The sequence below is a fragment of the Emys orbicularis genome, chromosome 14 (assembly GCF_028017835.1).
Source record: "Emys orbicularis isolate rEmyOrb1 chromosome 14, rEmyOrb1.hap1, whole genome shotgun sequence".
In the NCBI taxonomy this organism is placed as follows: Eukaryota; Metazoa; Chordata; order Testudines; family Emydidae; genus Emys; species Emys orbicularis.
The window spans coordinates 3,596,902-3,611,163 of record NC_088696.1 but is presented as its reverse complement, the minus strand read 5'-3'; the positions used below and the strand labels follow the sequence as shown (position 1 = coordinate 3,611,163).

At 59.6% G+C, this 14,262-nt stretch overlaps 2 protein-coding genes across 2 annotated transcripts; one reads left to right on the top strand and one right to left on the bottom strand.

Moving 5' to 3' along the window:
• The first annotated feature begins 711 nt into the window (after nucleotides 1–711).
• CDK10 (cyclin dependent kinase 10) lies at nucleotides 712–7,174 on the top strand. Its single transcript, XM_065416541.1, has 14 exons — nucleotides 712–807; nucleotides 2,039–2,111; nucleotides 2,465–2,536; nucleotides 2,719–2,821; nucleotides 2,996–3,077; nucleotides 3,693–3,760; nucleotides 3,992–4,044; nucleotides 4,170–4,239; nucleotides 4,396–4,455; nucleotides 4,742–4,865; nucleotides 4,939–5,078; nucleotides 5,701–5,753; nucleotides 5,835–5,956; nucleotides 6,824–7,174. The coding sequence occupies exons 1-13, from the start codon at nucleotides 712–714 to the stop codon at nucleotides 5,936–5,938; spliced, it is 1,098 nt and encodes a 365-aa protein (XP_065272613.1). The 3' UTR covers nucleotides 5,939–5,956; nucleotides 6,824–7,174.
• A 2,443-nt stretch (nucleotides 7,175–9,617) lies between these two features.
• On the bottom strand, nucleotides 9,618–12,831 carry SPATA2L (spermatogenesis associated 2 like). Its single transcript, XM_065416538.1, has 3 exons — nucleotides 12,782–12,831; nucleotides 11,939–12,245; nucleotides 9,618–10,938 (listed from the first exon to the last, which is right to left on the bottom strand). The coding sequence occupies exons 2-3, from the start codon at nucleotides 12,242–12,244 to the stop codon at nucleotides 9,814–9,816; spliced, it is 1,431 nt and encodes a 476-aa protein (XP_065272610.1). The 5' UTR covers nucleotide 12,245; nucleotides 12,782–12,831; the 3' UTR covers nucleotides 9,618–9,813.
• Nucleotides 12,832–14,262: the final 1,431 nt, after the last annotated feature.

Below are 14,262 nucleotides of genomic sequence, written 5' to 3'. Positions count from 1 at the left end.
GGGCCCCGCCATCTCCATGGGCAGCACTGCACGGTGGGCCCTGCCGGGACACTGGGGGTGCCACCTCTGAGGTGTAAAAAATGGCACATCGGAACCACTTCAGCCAGGACAGCAGCTTCAAATAAGGGGCAATCCTGGGAAAACCTGGGCAGGTGGCAGCTCGTTCCCCAGGACCGACTCCCCACCGCGCTCATCACTCACAGCCCCTTCCCCACTGCTCGCTGCAGCACTCCCCACCCAGGGCCCCCACCCCACCGCTCACTGGGGCTCTCCCCACCCAGGTCCCCCTCCCCACCACTCACCGGGCCTGCTGGGGTGCTCATCACCCATAGCCCCCTCCCCACCGCTCACTGGGGCTCTCCCCACCCAGGGCCCCCTCTCCACCGCTCACTGGGGCTCTCCCCACCCAGGGCCCCCTCTCCACCGCTCACTGGGGCTCTCCCCACCCAGGGCCCCCTCTCCACCGCTCACTGGGGCGCTCCCCCACTCCCTCGGGGCCATCCCCGATTCCCCCCCAGCACAGCTGCTCCTCCCAAGCAGCCCCCCCCCCCGTCGGCCCTTAGCCAGCAGGCCCTGCATAGCAACCGTTGCTAAAGACTCTGAGGGGAGGGTGGGCTAAGTCACGTACTGCGCCGGCGCGGTGAAAAGGCACCGGGTGCTGCACATGCGCAGTGGTGAAGCGCGAGGCGCAACCCCCCGGGTACGGGGATCATGGCGGAGGCCGCTTGCCCCGAGCAGGAGCCGGAAGTGCTGCGACTCAAGCGCCTGCGCGGCGGGGGCTTCTTCCCGGTGCCCCCCGGGGACAGGGTGAGCGTGGGTGGGCCGAGCCCGAGCGGGAAAGGGTTAAGGCAGCGCCCCCCTATGGCGCCTGGGGGGAAGGAGGGGAGTAGTGAATGGGGAAGGGTGGGGAAGGGTGGGGCAGGGGCGGAGTGGGGGAAGGGTGGGGAGGGGTGAAGGAGGGGTGGGGTGAATGGGGAAGGGTGGGGCAGGGCGGAGTGGGGGAGGGGTGAATGGGGAAGGGTGGGGCAGGGCGGAGTGGGGAAGGGTGGGGAGGGGTGAAGGAGGGATGGGTGGGGTGAAAGAGGGAGACCCCCCCAGGCTGTGGAAATCATGGCAGTGATAGGCCGACATTTGCTCACAATTCAGTTCGCACGTTTGCACGCACAGTGGCAGTAACGGTGCGTGGAAATGACACGTGTGTTTACAAACACAGAGTTGGGCACATCTGTCCAGATGCTGGGCACAGCCCAGTGATAGCTGGCACGGGGCACCATTGCTGTCACGCCATTTCACAGAGCAAATCAACCGCAGGTTGCCCTGCGAAGCGTTGGCTATAATGTCCAAACAGTAATATTCCCATGAGCCCTACGCTAACTCTTTGCTTCTAGCATCATGCCCTGGGCCTTTCTGAAGCTCTTACATTTGCTGTCTAGAGGCTGAAATGCTGTCAGATAGCTCTTCTACCTATAGTGCTGGGGTTCTCAAACTCCATAGCACCATGCCCCCTCTGACAACAATTACTACACCATTCCAGGGCAGGGGGACCGAAGCCAGAGCCTGTTCAAGCCCCAGGCCGGGGGGGGGGGGGGGGGACAAAGTTGAAGCCCAAGGGCTTCAGCCCCAGGCAGGGGGGCCTGTAACCTGAGCCCAGGGCTGAGCCCTGCCACCCACGGCTTGGGCTTTGGCCCCGGGCCCCAGCAAGTCTAACATCAGCCCTGGTGACCCCATTAAAAGGGGGTGCCAACCCACAGTTTGAGAACTGCTGCTGTAGTTGTTAATCATGCTTATCACCCCAGTAGCTGAGCACCGTCCAGCCGTGCATTAAGCACCATAACTAACATCTGTCTTGTGGTGGTTTCATGCTGGTGGGATACAGCTGTGTATCCGGCTAGCAGCAATGACATATTCCAGCTTCCGGAGGGCTCCAGATAAAACTAACTTCACAATGAAAATCATAAGCCCTAATCATTGAACACTGCCCCCAAGACAGCTCTGGGGAGGAGGCTGGCTGCTCTGTGATATGGCTCTCTGCTTTCAGCTGGGAAGGTGCCGGAGCGTGAAGGAGTTTGAGAAGCTGAATCGAATTGGGGAAGGGACCTATGGCATCGTGTGTAAGTGTTGTATCTGCTGCAGGCTTCAGCAGTGGGAGCCGGTTTGCTTCCTGCGGTGGGGGGTGCTGACAGCAATACCTCATGCCCCAGGACACTGGAAAATACTCAGTGGCACAGGTCCCTAGGTGTAAGGGCAGCCCCAGCACAGGCTGAAGCCCATCTTGTCTGTTCCCCAGTGATGAGCACATCAGCTGGAGGGGGGTTCACTGTTACCCCCCCTTTCCCCCCCCAGTGTTGAGAGGTGATGGTTAATGGTTCACTTGGTGACCGGTGTCAGCGGTGGATCAGGCATTCGCTTTGCTGTGAGGCTTGCCTTCCAGGTACTGACCACATGGTGTGTGTTACTGTTTCAGACCGTGCTCGAGATACCCAGACGGATGAGATTGTGGCACTAAAGAAGGTGCGGATGGACAAGGAGAAAGATGGTAAGGGGAGAGCTGAAGGGGAGTTGCTCTTCCTAGGAAGCTCTGGGGTTTTAGGGGTGGGGAGGGATCTCTTAAAACACTTCAGAAATGTGCTTAGCCCTGCACAGCCACATCAGAGCCTCCGGTCAGGCCAGGGGACTAGAGGGGGAGTTCTAATGCGTGACTCAAGTACCACTCTGCAGGAATCCCCATCAGCAGCCTGCGGGAGATCACCCTGCTTCTGAAACTTCGGCACCCCAATATCGTGGAGTTGAAGGAGGTTGTCGTAGGGAACCATCTGGAGAGGTAACAGTCCCATAGTACTGGCTCTGCACCTGCTCTCCCTTTGGGAGGAATGTCACAGTATCTCCCTGCCCTTGCCCTTGGCAGGAATGGTAGTTGGATGACCCGTGGGGGTGGGGGTGGTCAGCACAGTGGAACTGCAGTGAGGTGACTGACTGTGGTGTGTGTCTCCTGCAGTATTTTCCTGGTGATGGGTTACTGTGAACAGGATCTCGCCAGCCTTCTCGAGAACATGCAGACGCCCTTTTCTGAGGCTCAGGTACGGGTGGATTGTGCCGGTGCATTACAACTCCCAGCTGTAAGAGGGTGCTGTGGCTCTAGCCATTGTGGCAGGCTACCAATATACTGCTCAACCTACAGCCAAGGATGCAGATTCCAGCCCAGAGCATTGAGGCAGTCTGCATCGGTAGTGTCGGTGGAGCTGGTGGTGGGCACTGGGAGACAGATGCCAGGCTGTAAATTGGCTGCCAGTCAGCAGGTCACATGACCTGATTTCATCATAACTTAACGACCTCTGTCCTGTCTAGCATAGGGTAGAATAATCTAACCCCCTTGGCCTTCTGTGATATGGGGCATTGCCTGCTGCCTGCATTAAACCCTGTTTGCATCGCTGCAGTTAGAACACCCCTTTGTTACAATGTTTTGGGTCTTGGGCTCCAAACTAGGGCGCACGGCTTTGCATTGACCTTGAGCTTCTGTATAAAATGAACCAGGGCATAAACTGTCAGCAGCTGTTAGTCAGATTGCTTAATGCTCGACTGGAAGGCACTGAGATACTGGAGTGATGAGGGAGGGCAGGGTAGGAACCTTTGCAGATACATGTTAAGTACTAATGTGATGCTGTCTTGCTAATCCCGTCTCCCACCATGCGCAGGTGAAGTGTATCGTCTTACAAGTACTCAAGGGCCTTCAGTATCTTCATGAGAACTTCATCATCCATAGGTAAGGGGCAGAGTGAAAGGTACTGTGGGTAAAGGGATTGTATGGGAGGGGCAGTGGGTAATGGACTGGACATTGGGAGCCAGCTGTGCCACTTGGGCTGTTTCCTTGGCTCTCAGTGGGGCAGAGGGAGGCCCTCTTGGAGCAGCAGGTACTTTGGGCAGCATGGAGTGGCCCCACGTGAAGCATTGCCTCTAACACAACCATCAGTAACTGGCTTCTTTCTGATGGCAGGGATCTGAAGGTGTCTAATCTGCTCATGACTGATAAAGGCTGTGTGAAGATAGGTGAGCTCCCCTGTCACCTTTGCTAATGCAGCTCCGGAGATGCTTCCAGCTTTCTCATTTTGTAATGCAGAGGCAAGGGCAGTAGCTGGCCTGTTTTTTGACCTTGAATCTGCCCTCTCTTGCAGCGGATTTTGGGCTGGCTCGTGCTCACGGAGTGCCACTAAAACCAATGACCCCTAAAGTCGTCACCCTCTGGTGAGTAGGCTCTGCTTAGTCCTGAGTGAGTCACCCTATCATGGACCCCCTCAGAGGCCGTGGGTCAGCCCTGCAGTCAATCTGGGTGAACGAGACAATGGGAAGCATCTGGGAGCTCCACCGATTCGTAATTCCTGCATTCATTACATTGCACAGGTACCGGGCCCCAGAGCTGCTGCTGGGAACGACGACCCAGACCACGGGCATAGATATGTGGTAAGGGGCTCTCGTATTGGAGAGTAATGCTCTGGCCAGGAATTTGCAGTTATGAATTTGCAGAACTAGCTGGGGGACAGCCGGGGGACCGACGGGGTCAGGGCAACAGCTCGGTACTTCAGGAAGCAATGTTCACATCTGTATAAAGATCTCGTACTGAACCAGGGCCAAGGTGGGTCTACAGCAACAGGAGGGAGCTGCTGCTGGGGGCAAAGGAGGAGGAGTCTGATGCAAGGGATTCGTGCGCCTGCTTCCCACTAACCCAGGAGGCCTATTCCCTCCCCAGGGCAGTGGGATGTATCCTCGCGGAATTGCTGGCCCACAAGCCATTACTCCCAGGCAGCTCAGAGATCCACCAGATTGACCTCATTGTGCAGCTGCTGGGGACGCCCAATGAAAACATCTGGCCAGTAAGTGCTCGCTCTGCATCCCCCACCCTGCCACACTCTTCGCTGACCCTCGCATGTCTCCCTTTCCCCCCAGGGCTTTTCCAAGCTGCCCCTAGTGAGCCAGTACACCCTGCGGAAGCAGCCCTACAACAACCTCAAGCACAAGTTCCCATGGCTGTCGGAGGCTGGGCTTCGCCTGCTCAACTTCCTCTTCATGTATGACCCCAAGAAGAGGTAAAGAGCCATCTGCAGCCCAGCACAGGCCATGGACCTGCCAGAGTGATGTGGGGCCCGGGCTCCTCAGTGTATGGGGCGGGGGTGGCTCCTGCCACCCTCCCGCCAGGCAGGGCTGTTCCCCTCCGCTGTAAACAGCTGCAGTGCGTGGGGGAGCTGTCAGCTCCCAGGAAGCACTGGGCAACCCCGAGCTGGGGGCTCATTTACATTGTAATCAGCTCCTCCCCTGAGGCTAGAGCAGATCAAGGCAAACCAGCAGGGCCAGCGGTGCCAGTTCCTGCAGTGCGTCCTTGCTCCCGGGGCTGATCCCCCAGGCATTGCTGCCCCCTTTACCCCAAGACTGTGGGGGTGTCTGACCGTTATAGGACCAGGTTGTACTGCTCCCCGGCCAGATGCCGTTGGGCAGGCAGAGCCTCAGGGATTATGCAGAAGGAGCCCAGCGCGGGATGTACCGCGCATTGCCCTCTGGACAGGAAGTGAAAGCAGGGGCATGGTCACAGCTTCGCTGAGCTGCTTGGGCGCAAGGAAGGTCTCACGTCTACAGAGCTTTCCTGAAGAAGAAGCAGAGGGAGTGTTTGTGGGGGACAATGGACTTTTTTGTAACCTGCATTTGCCTCCCCAGGGCGACAGCGGGAGACTGCCTGGAGAGCTCCTACTTCAAAGAAAAGCCCTTGCGTAAGTGACTCCTCTGCACCATTGGAGTCTACGGGACTCTGAGCCCTTCCTGAGACTCATTTCCTCTCCCCTTCTCCCCAGCCTGTGAACCGGAGCTCATGCCCACCTTCCCCCACCACCGCAACAAGCGAGCTGCTCCCGCCAGCGCCGGGGCAGAGAGCCAGGGCAAGCGTGGCAAGCCCTGAGGCTGCACGTTCTGCCAGGTAAGAACGATCTTCTCTCTCCCCTGGAATCGGACCAGCAGTGACCCAGCCCTTCAGTAACATGACAGGGGAGGATACGCCTCTCACTTCAGGATGAACTGAGTGCTTAGAAAGTGCAGGGCAGAAGCCCCTGCCCCAGCCCTGACCTGCAGCCTCCCACGCTGCCCTGCTGATGCTCCTCCCAAACAGCACTACCTGCTATTCCAGCCCTTGGGCCTTTCCTGGCTTGAGACTTTCACAGCTGGCAAGGGGTTGTGATGAGGACTGGACAGAACCACAGGTGACTGGAGGCCACAGCACTAACGGGCTGCCCCACTTCTCTTTCTGCCCCAGGATTCTCAGGTTAAACTGCTTGCAAAAGACTGGAGCCTAGCTCCTGTTGGGAGTGCAGACTGGGAGCCAGTTTCCCCAGTTACTTGCCAGGAGAGGAGCCTTGGTGTACTGGCCTGTCTGGGAGAGGCACAGCCCCATCTGTGAGTGGGGGAACAGACCTCCCAGTCAATGTACTGCTCTCGCCCTGGAAGGCGCCCGCTCCATCCTATTGGCCTCTTCAGTCCCTGGGAAGTTTAGTTTGTTTTTATGTGCAGACTCTCATGCCCAAAGGCTGCACATGTCGCCAGGCGTTGGGGGTGCTCTTCGCTGCCCGAGTGAGCATGCGATCTGCAGCACTCCCAGCCCGGGGCCCAGCTCTGCTGCCTCTAAGGCAGCAGGTGGTTCTCCCATGCCCCACAGGGCTCAGGCCATGCTTTGGAGGACCCTAAGTTCCCACCCTACTCCCCAGAAGCTGGTGTTCTCCACAGTGGCAGCAGCCTCAGCCAGTCTGTGATTACTCACTCCCACTCCTCAACGTGTGTTCTTCTGCTTAAGGTTTGGACAAAGATGCGGATAGAGGGAACATCCAAAACAGAGGATGAGAAGGCGCTGGGAGCTGAAGGATTCGTAACTAGCTGCTATAGGACCCAAGGCAGACGCAGCACAAGCTCCTCTTGACTTGTCGATGTTCTCAGGGTGCCTCCTGCTGGGTGGTCCAGTGCGTGCTAGGACGACAGTACCCCGAACTTCCACTCCAATGCAGCTGCTGGAGACACGCTCGAGGGCTGTGGATTGTTCTATCATCTTTGCACCAAGAGAGCAGTCAGAGCAAACTTAGTATCTATCCTGCGTCCCTCTCCACCCAGTGCCAGTCGCATCCTTCATGGCGGCTGGCCCATCACCAGCCCCTGGCCCATCACCAGCCCCTGGGGTTGGATCCTTCTAGCTGGCAGAAGCTCCAGGGAAAGGGCAGTGTGTGAACACATTCCTATGGGCTGAAAGGAGCCTTGAACCCTAGGTGGGCAGCCAGGGGCAAGAGGTGCCGGCCGACCCTGAATGGCTGCTGGGTTTGTTACAAGCTGCACTGCAGGCCTAGCCCAGCTCCTTGGTTCTTTGTTCCTCATTGTGGTTCATGTGATCCTGCCCTCAATAAAATGTCGTGTTAGTGTCAGCTGTAACGATAGTCCTGCAGAGCTGCTCTCCGGGCCAGCTAGCTTGTTTACCCCAGGCAGCCGGGCCAGCACCAGGGAGGAATGGCGGCTGTGTGTAGCGTGTCTCAGCCAGAGCCCTTGCTGGGTGTCACAGCTCTCCCGTCACCTAACGCTGCACAGGACGGGGAGCGCAGAGTCCTGGAAGCACAGTGTAGCGACCTAGCTCAGAACTCTCCCCCCTCCACACCGAGCACCCTGGGGCCACAGTGACAAACATTCCCAGCCCAGCTGCAGGTGAGGGGCACTGCTTGGTGCTCTCCCAGTGTACTGCAGCAGCGACATCACTTCCTCCAGTAGCTGTGCCACCTCCGCAGGGGCCTGAGCCAATCCTGCTTGTCTTGTGCTGAGATCTCAAGGCTTCTGACTCATTCTGCTGTGACACACTGCACCCTCAGCAGCTTGGGTAGCCACAGCTTCCCCTCTACCCGTCATCGCCTGGAGCTTCTTAACAAGATCACCCTCTGTTAATGAGCCACCGACGTTAGCAAGTTAAGGACATGAAAGTCTGAAGCAAGAGCCACTGGTAATGGGCAGGTGGAATTTGTGTGGCATAGGATGAGTTCATCCTGTTCCTGCTCCCACACCCTGCCCGGGAGCCAGAATACCAGGCTAGCAAGAAAAACACTTTATTAGGTAACTGTGGAGGTGATAGACAACGTTCTTTCTTTGTGGTGAGGTGAGGGTTACCAGCAAGAGCTGAGTTGGGAAGGGGGCCTTACCCAGCCAGAGGGGCTGGGGTACTTGGCCAGTGCAGACTGACAGTGGGCCAGCTGCAAGGTAGGGGTGCCATCCTATTGCACACTCTCCCCGTGCCCTGGAAGGTACAGCACTCATCACCACTGGATTTGACCTGGGGTTGGTTTTCAGGGTGGCTGTTTAGTGCCTGGCTGCTGGCACTGATTCCAGCCACCTCACACTGAAACTGGGGGCCACCCCCAGTGTTCTCAGCTTCCCCTCCCTGAGTTTGAGCCGGGAGCCCTGGCAGTGCTGCTCTAAACAGCATAGCAAGAGGGGGACATGCCCCCCCAGGCAACAGCAGCAGGCAGCTCCCTTTTTGGCTTTCCTGGGTCCAGCATTCTGCTGCCTTTGAGTTTCCAGCTGGGTGTGCACATGGGGAGGGGATAGGCTGTCATTTCCAGGAGCCAGTGCCCACTCCATTTAACCCTTGATACGGGAGGGAGGAGCTTTGCTCTGCCCCAAAGCACTCACCACCTTCCCAGGAAAGGTGCAAGCAGTGACCTAGGCGGAGGAATAGAGTCCTGAGACATCAGAGCTGAGCCCTGGGGAGATGGTAACTGAATCCCTAAGGCTCAGCTAAGGAGCTGGAGCATCAGCCATAGGACAAGGGAACTCCTAATGCACTGCATCCCATGGGACTAACAGTGTAACCCTTCCTCCAAAGCTCAAGCAACCATTGATTCTGGAGAACCCAAAGTGCCACAGCGCTCATGAGGACAGGGATTTGGTACTAGGGAATACTGCAGGGCAAGAGCCTAGCTTGCTAACTCCCTGAAGGCTGTGAACTCGCCCAGAGCAGCTGAGGCAGGCAGGGTGCAGGAGACACATCACCCAATAAAGGGCAGATGCTCAAAGCGTTTGTCATTTCCTTCTGACCCGTCAGTCTGGGGCAAAAGCTGCTCTAGCTCAAACGCCCACTGCCAGAAACCCAGACACTTCTTCCCCATGGCACCTTTTGTCCCACCCAGAACCTTAAGGCCAGTCAGCCTGAGCAGCAATGGGTAGGACCAGCATGAGCTGGGAAACAGCACGAGATCTTCTCTCCTCTTACGGCTGGCCTTTGGTGGACAGTTAATCCGTGCTTCTCTCCTGGAGCAGGGGCAGAGCTGTCCACATGGGCCATGCCACAGAGCAGCATCCTTCCACCAACTCAAGGGAATCGCTTGAAAAAGAGCAAGTCTCTCGTTTCTCCTTGTCCTTACCTAGGTCCAATATTTCAGGCTGTGCTGAGAAGCCGGTGAGCTAAGAGGCCCCAGCTCCTCTGGCAGAGGGAAGCTAGAGCTGTGACTAAGCGGGGCCAGGAGATCATGCCAGAGCCACAGCGGAGGCCAATCCCTGGAACTGGCTCAGAGGAGGTGGGGGGAAGAGTAGTAGTGTTGAATGTAGGGCAGCTACAGCAGGGGAGGATCTGGGCCGAGTCTCTACAGAGCACCGCTGTAGCGGGGTGGGGGGAGGAAATCCGCTCCGCCACCAGAGGCTTCCCCTAGAACAGAACCGGGTGGCAACAGGCAAGTCCTGATGCTTCCCCCGGAGGTAGGATTTGATTGACACATCCCACAGCATTTGCAGGCACTGGGGAGGCAGCTCGTCCTGTCGCTAGGGCCGAGCCCCAGAGCCTTCGTTCAGCAGCATGTCCACCTCGGTCCTCTGTAACCACAGGCGCTTCCGCTCCTCGCTCTGCAGCTCCTGCATGCAGTGGCTACTCCTGCAGGTCTGCATGGCATCACAGCAGCTGGCGTGGAGCAGGCAGCACGTGGCGCAGCAGTAGGAGGGGAGAGCACCTCGGACCAGGCATGAATGCAGCTGGTAGCACGGTAACTCCAGCACTTCCCTGTCGCCGCTCTCTAGCCATGGGGCAGCAGGCGGCAGCTCCCGTGGTCTCTCTGCAGGCTTGGGCGAGAAGCTGGCAGCACTGCACTCCGAGGGCATAACCTTGCCAGCAGAGCGGGGCATGAGGCAGCTGGCTGCCTCGTGTGACTCGAGCACTGCAGGGTCAGAGGGGGAGCTCAGAGAAGGGTTCGTGCTCCCCATGTTCTCAGGAGAGACCGAGTCACTGATCCTGCTAAGCGCCCCTCTTAAGGAGATAAAAGAGAAGGCGGCAGCCTCTGAGTCGGGCCCATTTCTATAAGGCTGCTCCTGGCCAGATTCACTAGCCCTCCGGTTGTCCCAGATCCTTCCCTCATTTCCCCCGAGATCCTCAGGACCAGGTCCTCCAACAGCCTCACCCCACAGGTTGGGGGGCCTGTGTAGCTCCTGGGAGGACAAACCCCATAGGGATGATTGCAGCCTGGCTCCCATGGGGTCACCGTACAGGCTCGCAGCCTCTGGGCTTTTCAGCTCCTCCCCATAGAGATCAATGCTTTCAGCACAGCCAGGAGCCACCTTGGCTCTGGGCTCTCTGCCTTTCGGCCATCTTGCAAGTCTCCGCAGCTTCTCCACACAGCCGTCCAGGTCCCTGGTGCCCCTCCGCAGCCGGAGCAGGTCTTCAGCAGACACTTGGCATGGCTCCAGCTGCCACAGGATCTCCCCCAGGATCTCACACTCCACCCTTGCTGCAAAGAAGCCGCAGGCAGCTTGGACGAGCTCAGCTCCCGGGGGGGGCCGGGACACCACGAGGTGATGGTCGTCTCTCTTCACATATCCCATCCTGTGGAAGCTCTTTGCGATGTCACTGTCTGACAGCGCCGCCTGCAGGGAGTGCACGTACACCCCCGAGAACATCTGCAACAGCAGCACTGCGTTATTTGCTGAGCACGCAGCTGGCCCTCTCCCGGCCAGTCTAACCCGGTGACCTCACCACCCCGCCTCCGCCCCACAAACACTGACACAACGAGCAATCAGCACCACCAAGCCCACAGCAGCCTGAGAGCAGCTTGAATTCTCAGCCCCTGCCCAACAGCCCAAAGCAGAGTCACCGCCACCACTAGCCTCCAGACTGCCCTAGTGGGGAGGGCGCTCCAGGGAGCACAGCCAGCAGAGGATGCCACAGCTCCCGGGCCTGCCAGGCAGGGTAGGAAATTCAACTCCCAGGAAGGCAGTGGAGTCAGACCGGGGCGGTGCCCCTCCTCACCTTCATTCACCTTCCTAACATCAGCTGCGGGTGCCTCAGGGACCTGCCCCTGTTGCATTGGGGTTCCTTTGGAGACACGGCCCACTGCATCAAGGGACTAGCTGGTCCCAGGTCCTACACAGCCCTGAGCCCCCAGCCCATTTCTGTGACTGTCCCAATCACGTTGCTAAGATCCTTGAACCCGAGACTGTGTGATGGCCACACAATCAGTGACGCCGCCCAGAGACGAAGTACCTCTGCCCCTTGGTGTTCTAGCCACTCGGGGCCATACAGGCACAGGCGGGGTTTCCATCGTGGTGGGATCCCTTTGTCTAAAGGCCCAACACACACCTATGCTGCTGCCGGAGGGATCATTCCTGACTCCCCGTCCTGGGGTTAGATCGGGGGTGGGTCTCTAACAAATCCCAGATCTGTCTGGGCACGAGTGTAATCATCAGCTACACGAGGGACTGGCCCCAATATTCTATCCCCCTGGGGAATTTGCAACCCAGGGAATCTGTGCTGAAGTCCCTGGAGTGACCCTCTCTCTCTTCAGTGATGTGCTCGCCATGGCCCCGCACCCTGTTTCAGCAGCTCCCTGTCTCTATCCAGCACGCCCAGGAGAGACACCGGTGCAGCCAGGCGGCACCATGACCACACACCAATGCTCACCTTGATTGTGCTGAACTCCTTGCGCCAAGGGAGGAGGTGCAGATTGACAGCTGCCAGCTCAAGGACCTCAAAGGCCCTGGCCAGCCCCCTGAGTGCCAAGGGCAGGGCCTCCCATCCCCGAAGGCTGCTGGCGAGCGTGGCAAAGACATCGTTCCGCAGGGCGTAGTGCAGCTCCGGATCCGCCAGCAGGTGCTGCCGCAGCAACTTCCTCAGGGCCAGGTCAGTGCAGACTCCAGAGTGGCCCCTTCGGAAATCCCTCTCCAGACATTTGCGGTACTCCTGCTGCACCAGGGAGCTGGAGCCCATCCTAGAGCCGCGGAGAGGGCAGGGGTGAGCGGCTAAGAGCCCACGAATGGCAGCACCCACCCAGGGCCACCAGAGTGTCCTGTGCAACCCAACCAGGGGCAGCTCTGCCCTGCCCTGCTCCAACTCCACCATCGGGAGTCAGGACAGCTTCCCTCCCCCTTAGCGGTTCACTCAGCCACTGCCAGCCACTCCCGGCTCTGGAGGGGTTCTTCTGCCCCACTTCTCAGCAGCCAGTGCCCTGCCTGGGGAAGGGGGCTGGGAGGGGTGGGGCCAACCCTTGGCCTCTCCCTCCAGGACTGTCCTGTCACCCCCAAAGACACCTTTGATACACAGACATACCCAGCCCCTCCCCCTGGTATAGGGGGTGAAGGGGGGAGGGGCAGAGATGGAGACCCCTCTCAAAGACTATGGGGTAAAGGGGGAGGAGACACGGAGACCCCTCCCCCATCCTTAGGGTAAGGGGGGCTGAGGCGGAGGCCACGCCCCTCCGTGGGGTAAGGGGGGGGCTGAGAGGCAGAGGCCCCCGGCACCACTCACCTGCCGGCCCAGGGTCTTTCCGTTCCTCCGCCGGGCAACAACTTCCGGTTTCCTCTAGTTCCGCCCCGTGGCCAGTGGAGGTCACGTGCCGAGAGGCGGAGCTGCCCGGCGCCCCGCCCACTGGTGGGTTAACCCCCTCCCTGCCGGCCTAGGCGGCTTGTCTCGCCGGGGGCCCCCGGGCTCAGCACTCGCCGGGGGCGGGGAGCTGCAGGGAGGCCTGGTTCCCCGTGTGACCCCTGCGGAGCCCAGAGAGGGGGGCTGGGCCTGGCCAGAGACCCCGCATAGGGACCCCTGCCCGGAGCACCCCGGGCACCCGCCCACCTGCCCCCTGGGCAAGGCCCCCCACGCCTAGGGCACCCCGAGCCCTGGGGCTTCTTCCCACACCCCTGTCCCACCCAGAGCCGCCCTCCCCAAGGCACCCCCAGGCCTGGAGGCCTCTGCCTACCCATCTGCCCCGTCCCACCCCAGAACTTGGCTGGGCCAGTGGGAGGGCAGGAAGCCACTGGCCAGCCACACTAGTGGTGCCCAGCAGGCCAGGGTCTCCCCAGGGCACCAGCGCCTTCCCTCAGCCTCCATTCCTGGCCTCCCCAGAGGCCTTGCTAGCTGCTGCCACCGCCGCGGCCCATGGGCACAGCACGGCTCCGCTGACTGCAAGGCACAGTGCCCCAAACCCTCCGTGCAATGGGGGTGGTTGCAGGTAGGGGGTAAATGCACCCACCACAGGGGAAACCCAAGCACGCTGCAGCCCCTTCCCCACCCAGCCTTGGCCAGGGTCCCAGCTCGAGACCCTCAGCCTGCCGTGGTGACAGCCCACCAGGCACCAAGGGGGTACTCTTGGTTCTAACGCTAGATGGTGCCGTGGGGCTAGAACCAGCCCCACTGAGCACAGCGCCGGGGCGGGGAGCTGTGGCCACCGGAGCAGGGTTATGCCCTGGCTTTGCCCACCAGGGATGCAGCCTATTGGCATCATAGGAGTTGGCTGCAGCTGCCCTTGTCTTTATAGTGAGCTCCTGGGGCGGGGCCAAGCCTGCCACAGCGGGCACTGCCTGAGAGCAGTGCTAATGCACCCGCAGCGCAGGCCGGCCGGCCCGCAGAGAGCGCAGGTCCCAGGCTGGTTCTGCTGCAGGGCATGGAGGGGCTGTGGGCAGGAATGTTAGGTCGGCCTGGCCGTGGGAAGCACACTCACATTGGAGGGGGCGATGTAGGGGGCTATCCGGCTCCAGGACTGGCAGTGCTAACCTCACTGAAAGACAGACACCCCTCCCGCCCCAAACACAGGCATTGCTGATCCCATTCCTGGGTGTGGGGAAGGGATTGTCTGTGGCACACACCTGGGTCAGGCCCTGGTCATGCAGCCGGTCCCCCCAGAGTGCCTTGCAGCAGAGGGGCCCACGAAGAAGCAATGAGGTTGGATATTCCCGTGGCAGAGATCCCGCGAGGCCATTCTACACGGCAAGAGCGACAGAGGAGAAGGCTCTTCC

What these genes read in the sequence shown, in the direction of transcription:
- SPATA2L (XM_065416538.1), bottom strand. Translation starts at nt 12,244, where the DNA reads ATGGGCTCCAGCTCCCTGGTGCAGCAGGAGTACCGCAAATGTCTGGAG. An exon ending in AGGAGTTCAGCACAATCAAG is followed by an intron (nt 10,939 to 11,938) that starts GTGAGCATTGGT and finishes CTGCTGTTGCAG; the next exon opens with ATGTTCTCGGGGGTGTACGT.
- CDK10 (XM_065416541.1), top strand. Translation starts at nt 712, where the DNA reads ATGGCGGAGGCCGCTTGCCCCGAGCAGGAGCCGGAAGTGCTGCGACTC. An exon ending in GTAGGGAACCATCTGGAGAG is followed by an intron (nt 2,822 to 2,995) that starts GTAACAGTCCCA and finishes TGTCTCCTGCAG; the next exon opens with TATTTTCCTGGTGATGGGTT. An exon ending in CCTAAAGTCGTCACCCTCTG is followed by an intron (nt 4,240 to 4,395) that starts GTGAGTAGGCTC and finishes TACATTGCACAG; the next exon opens with GTACCGGGCCCCAGAGCTGC.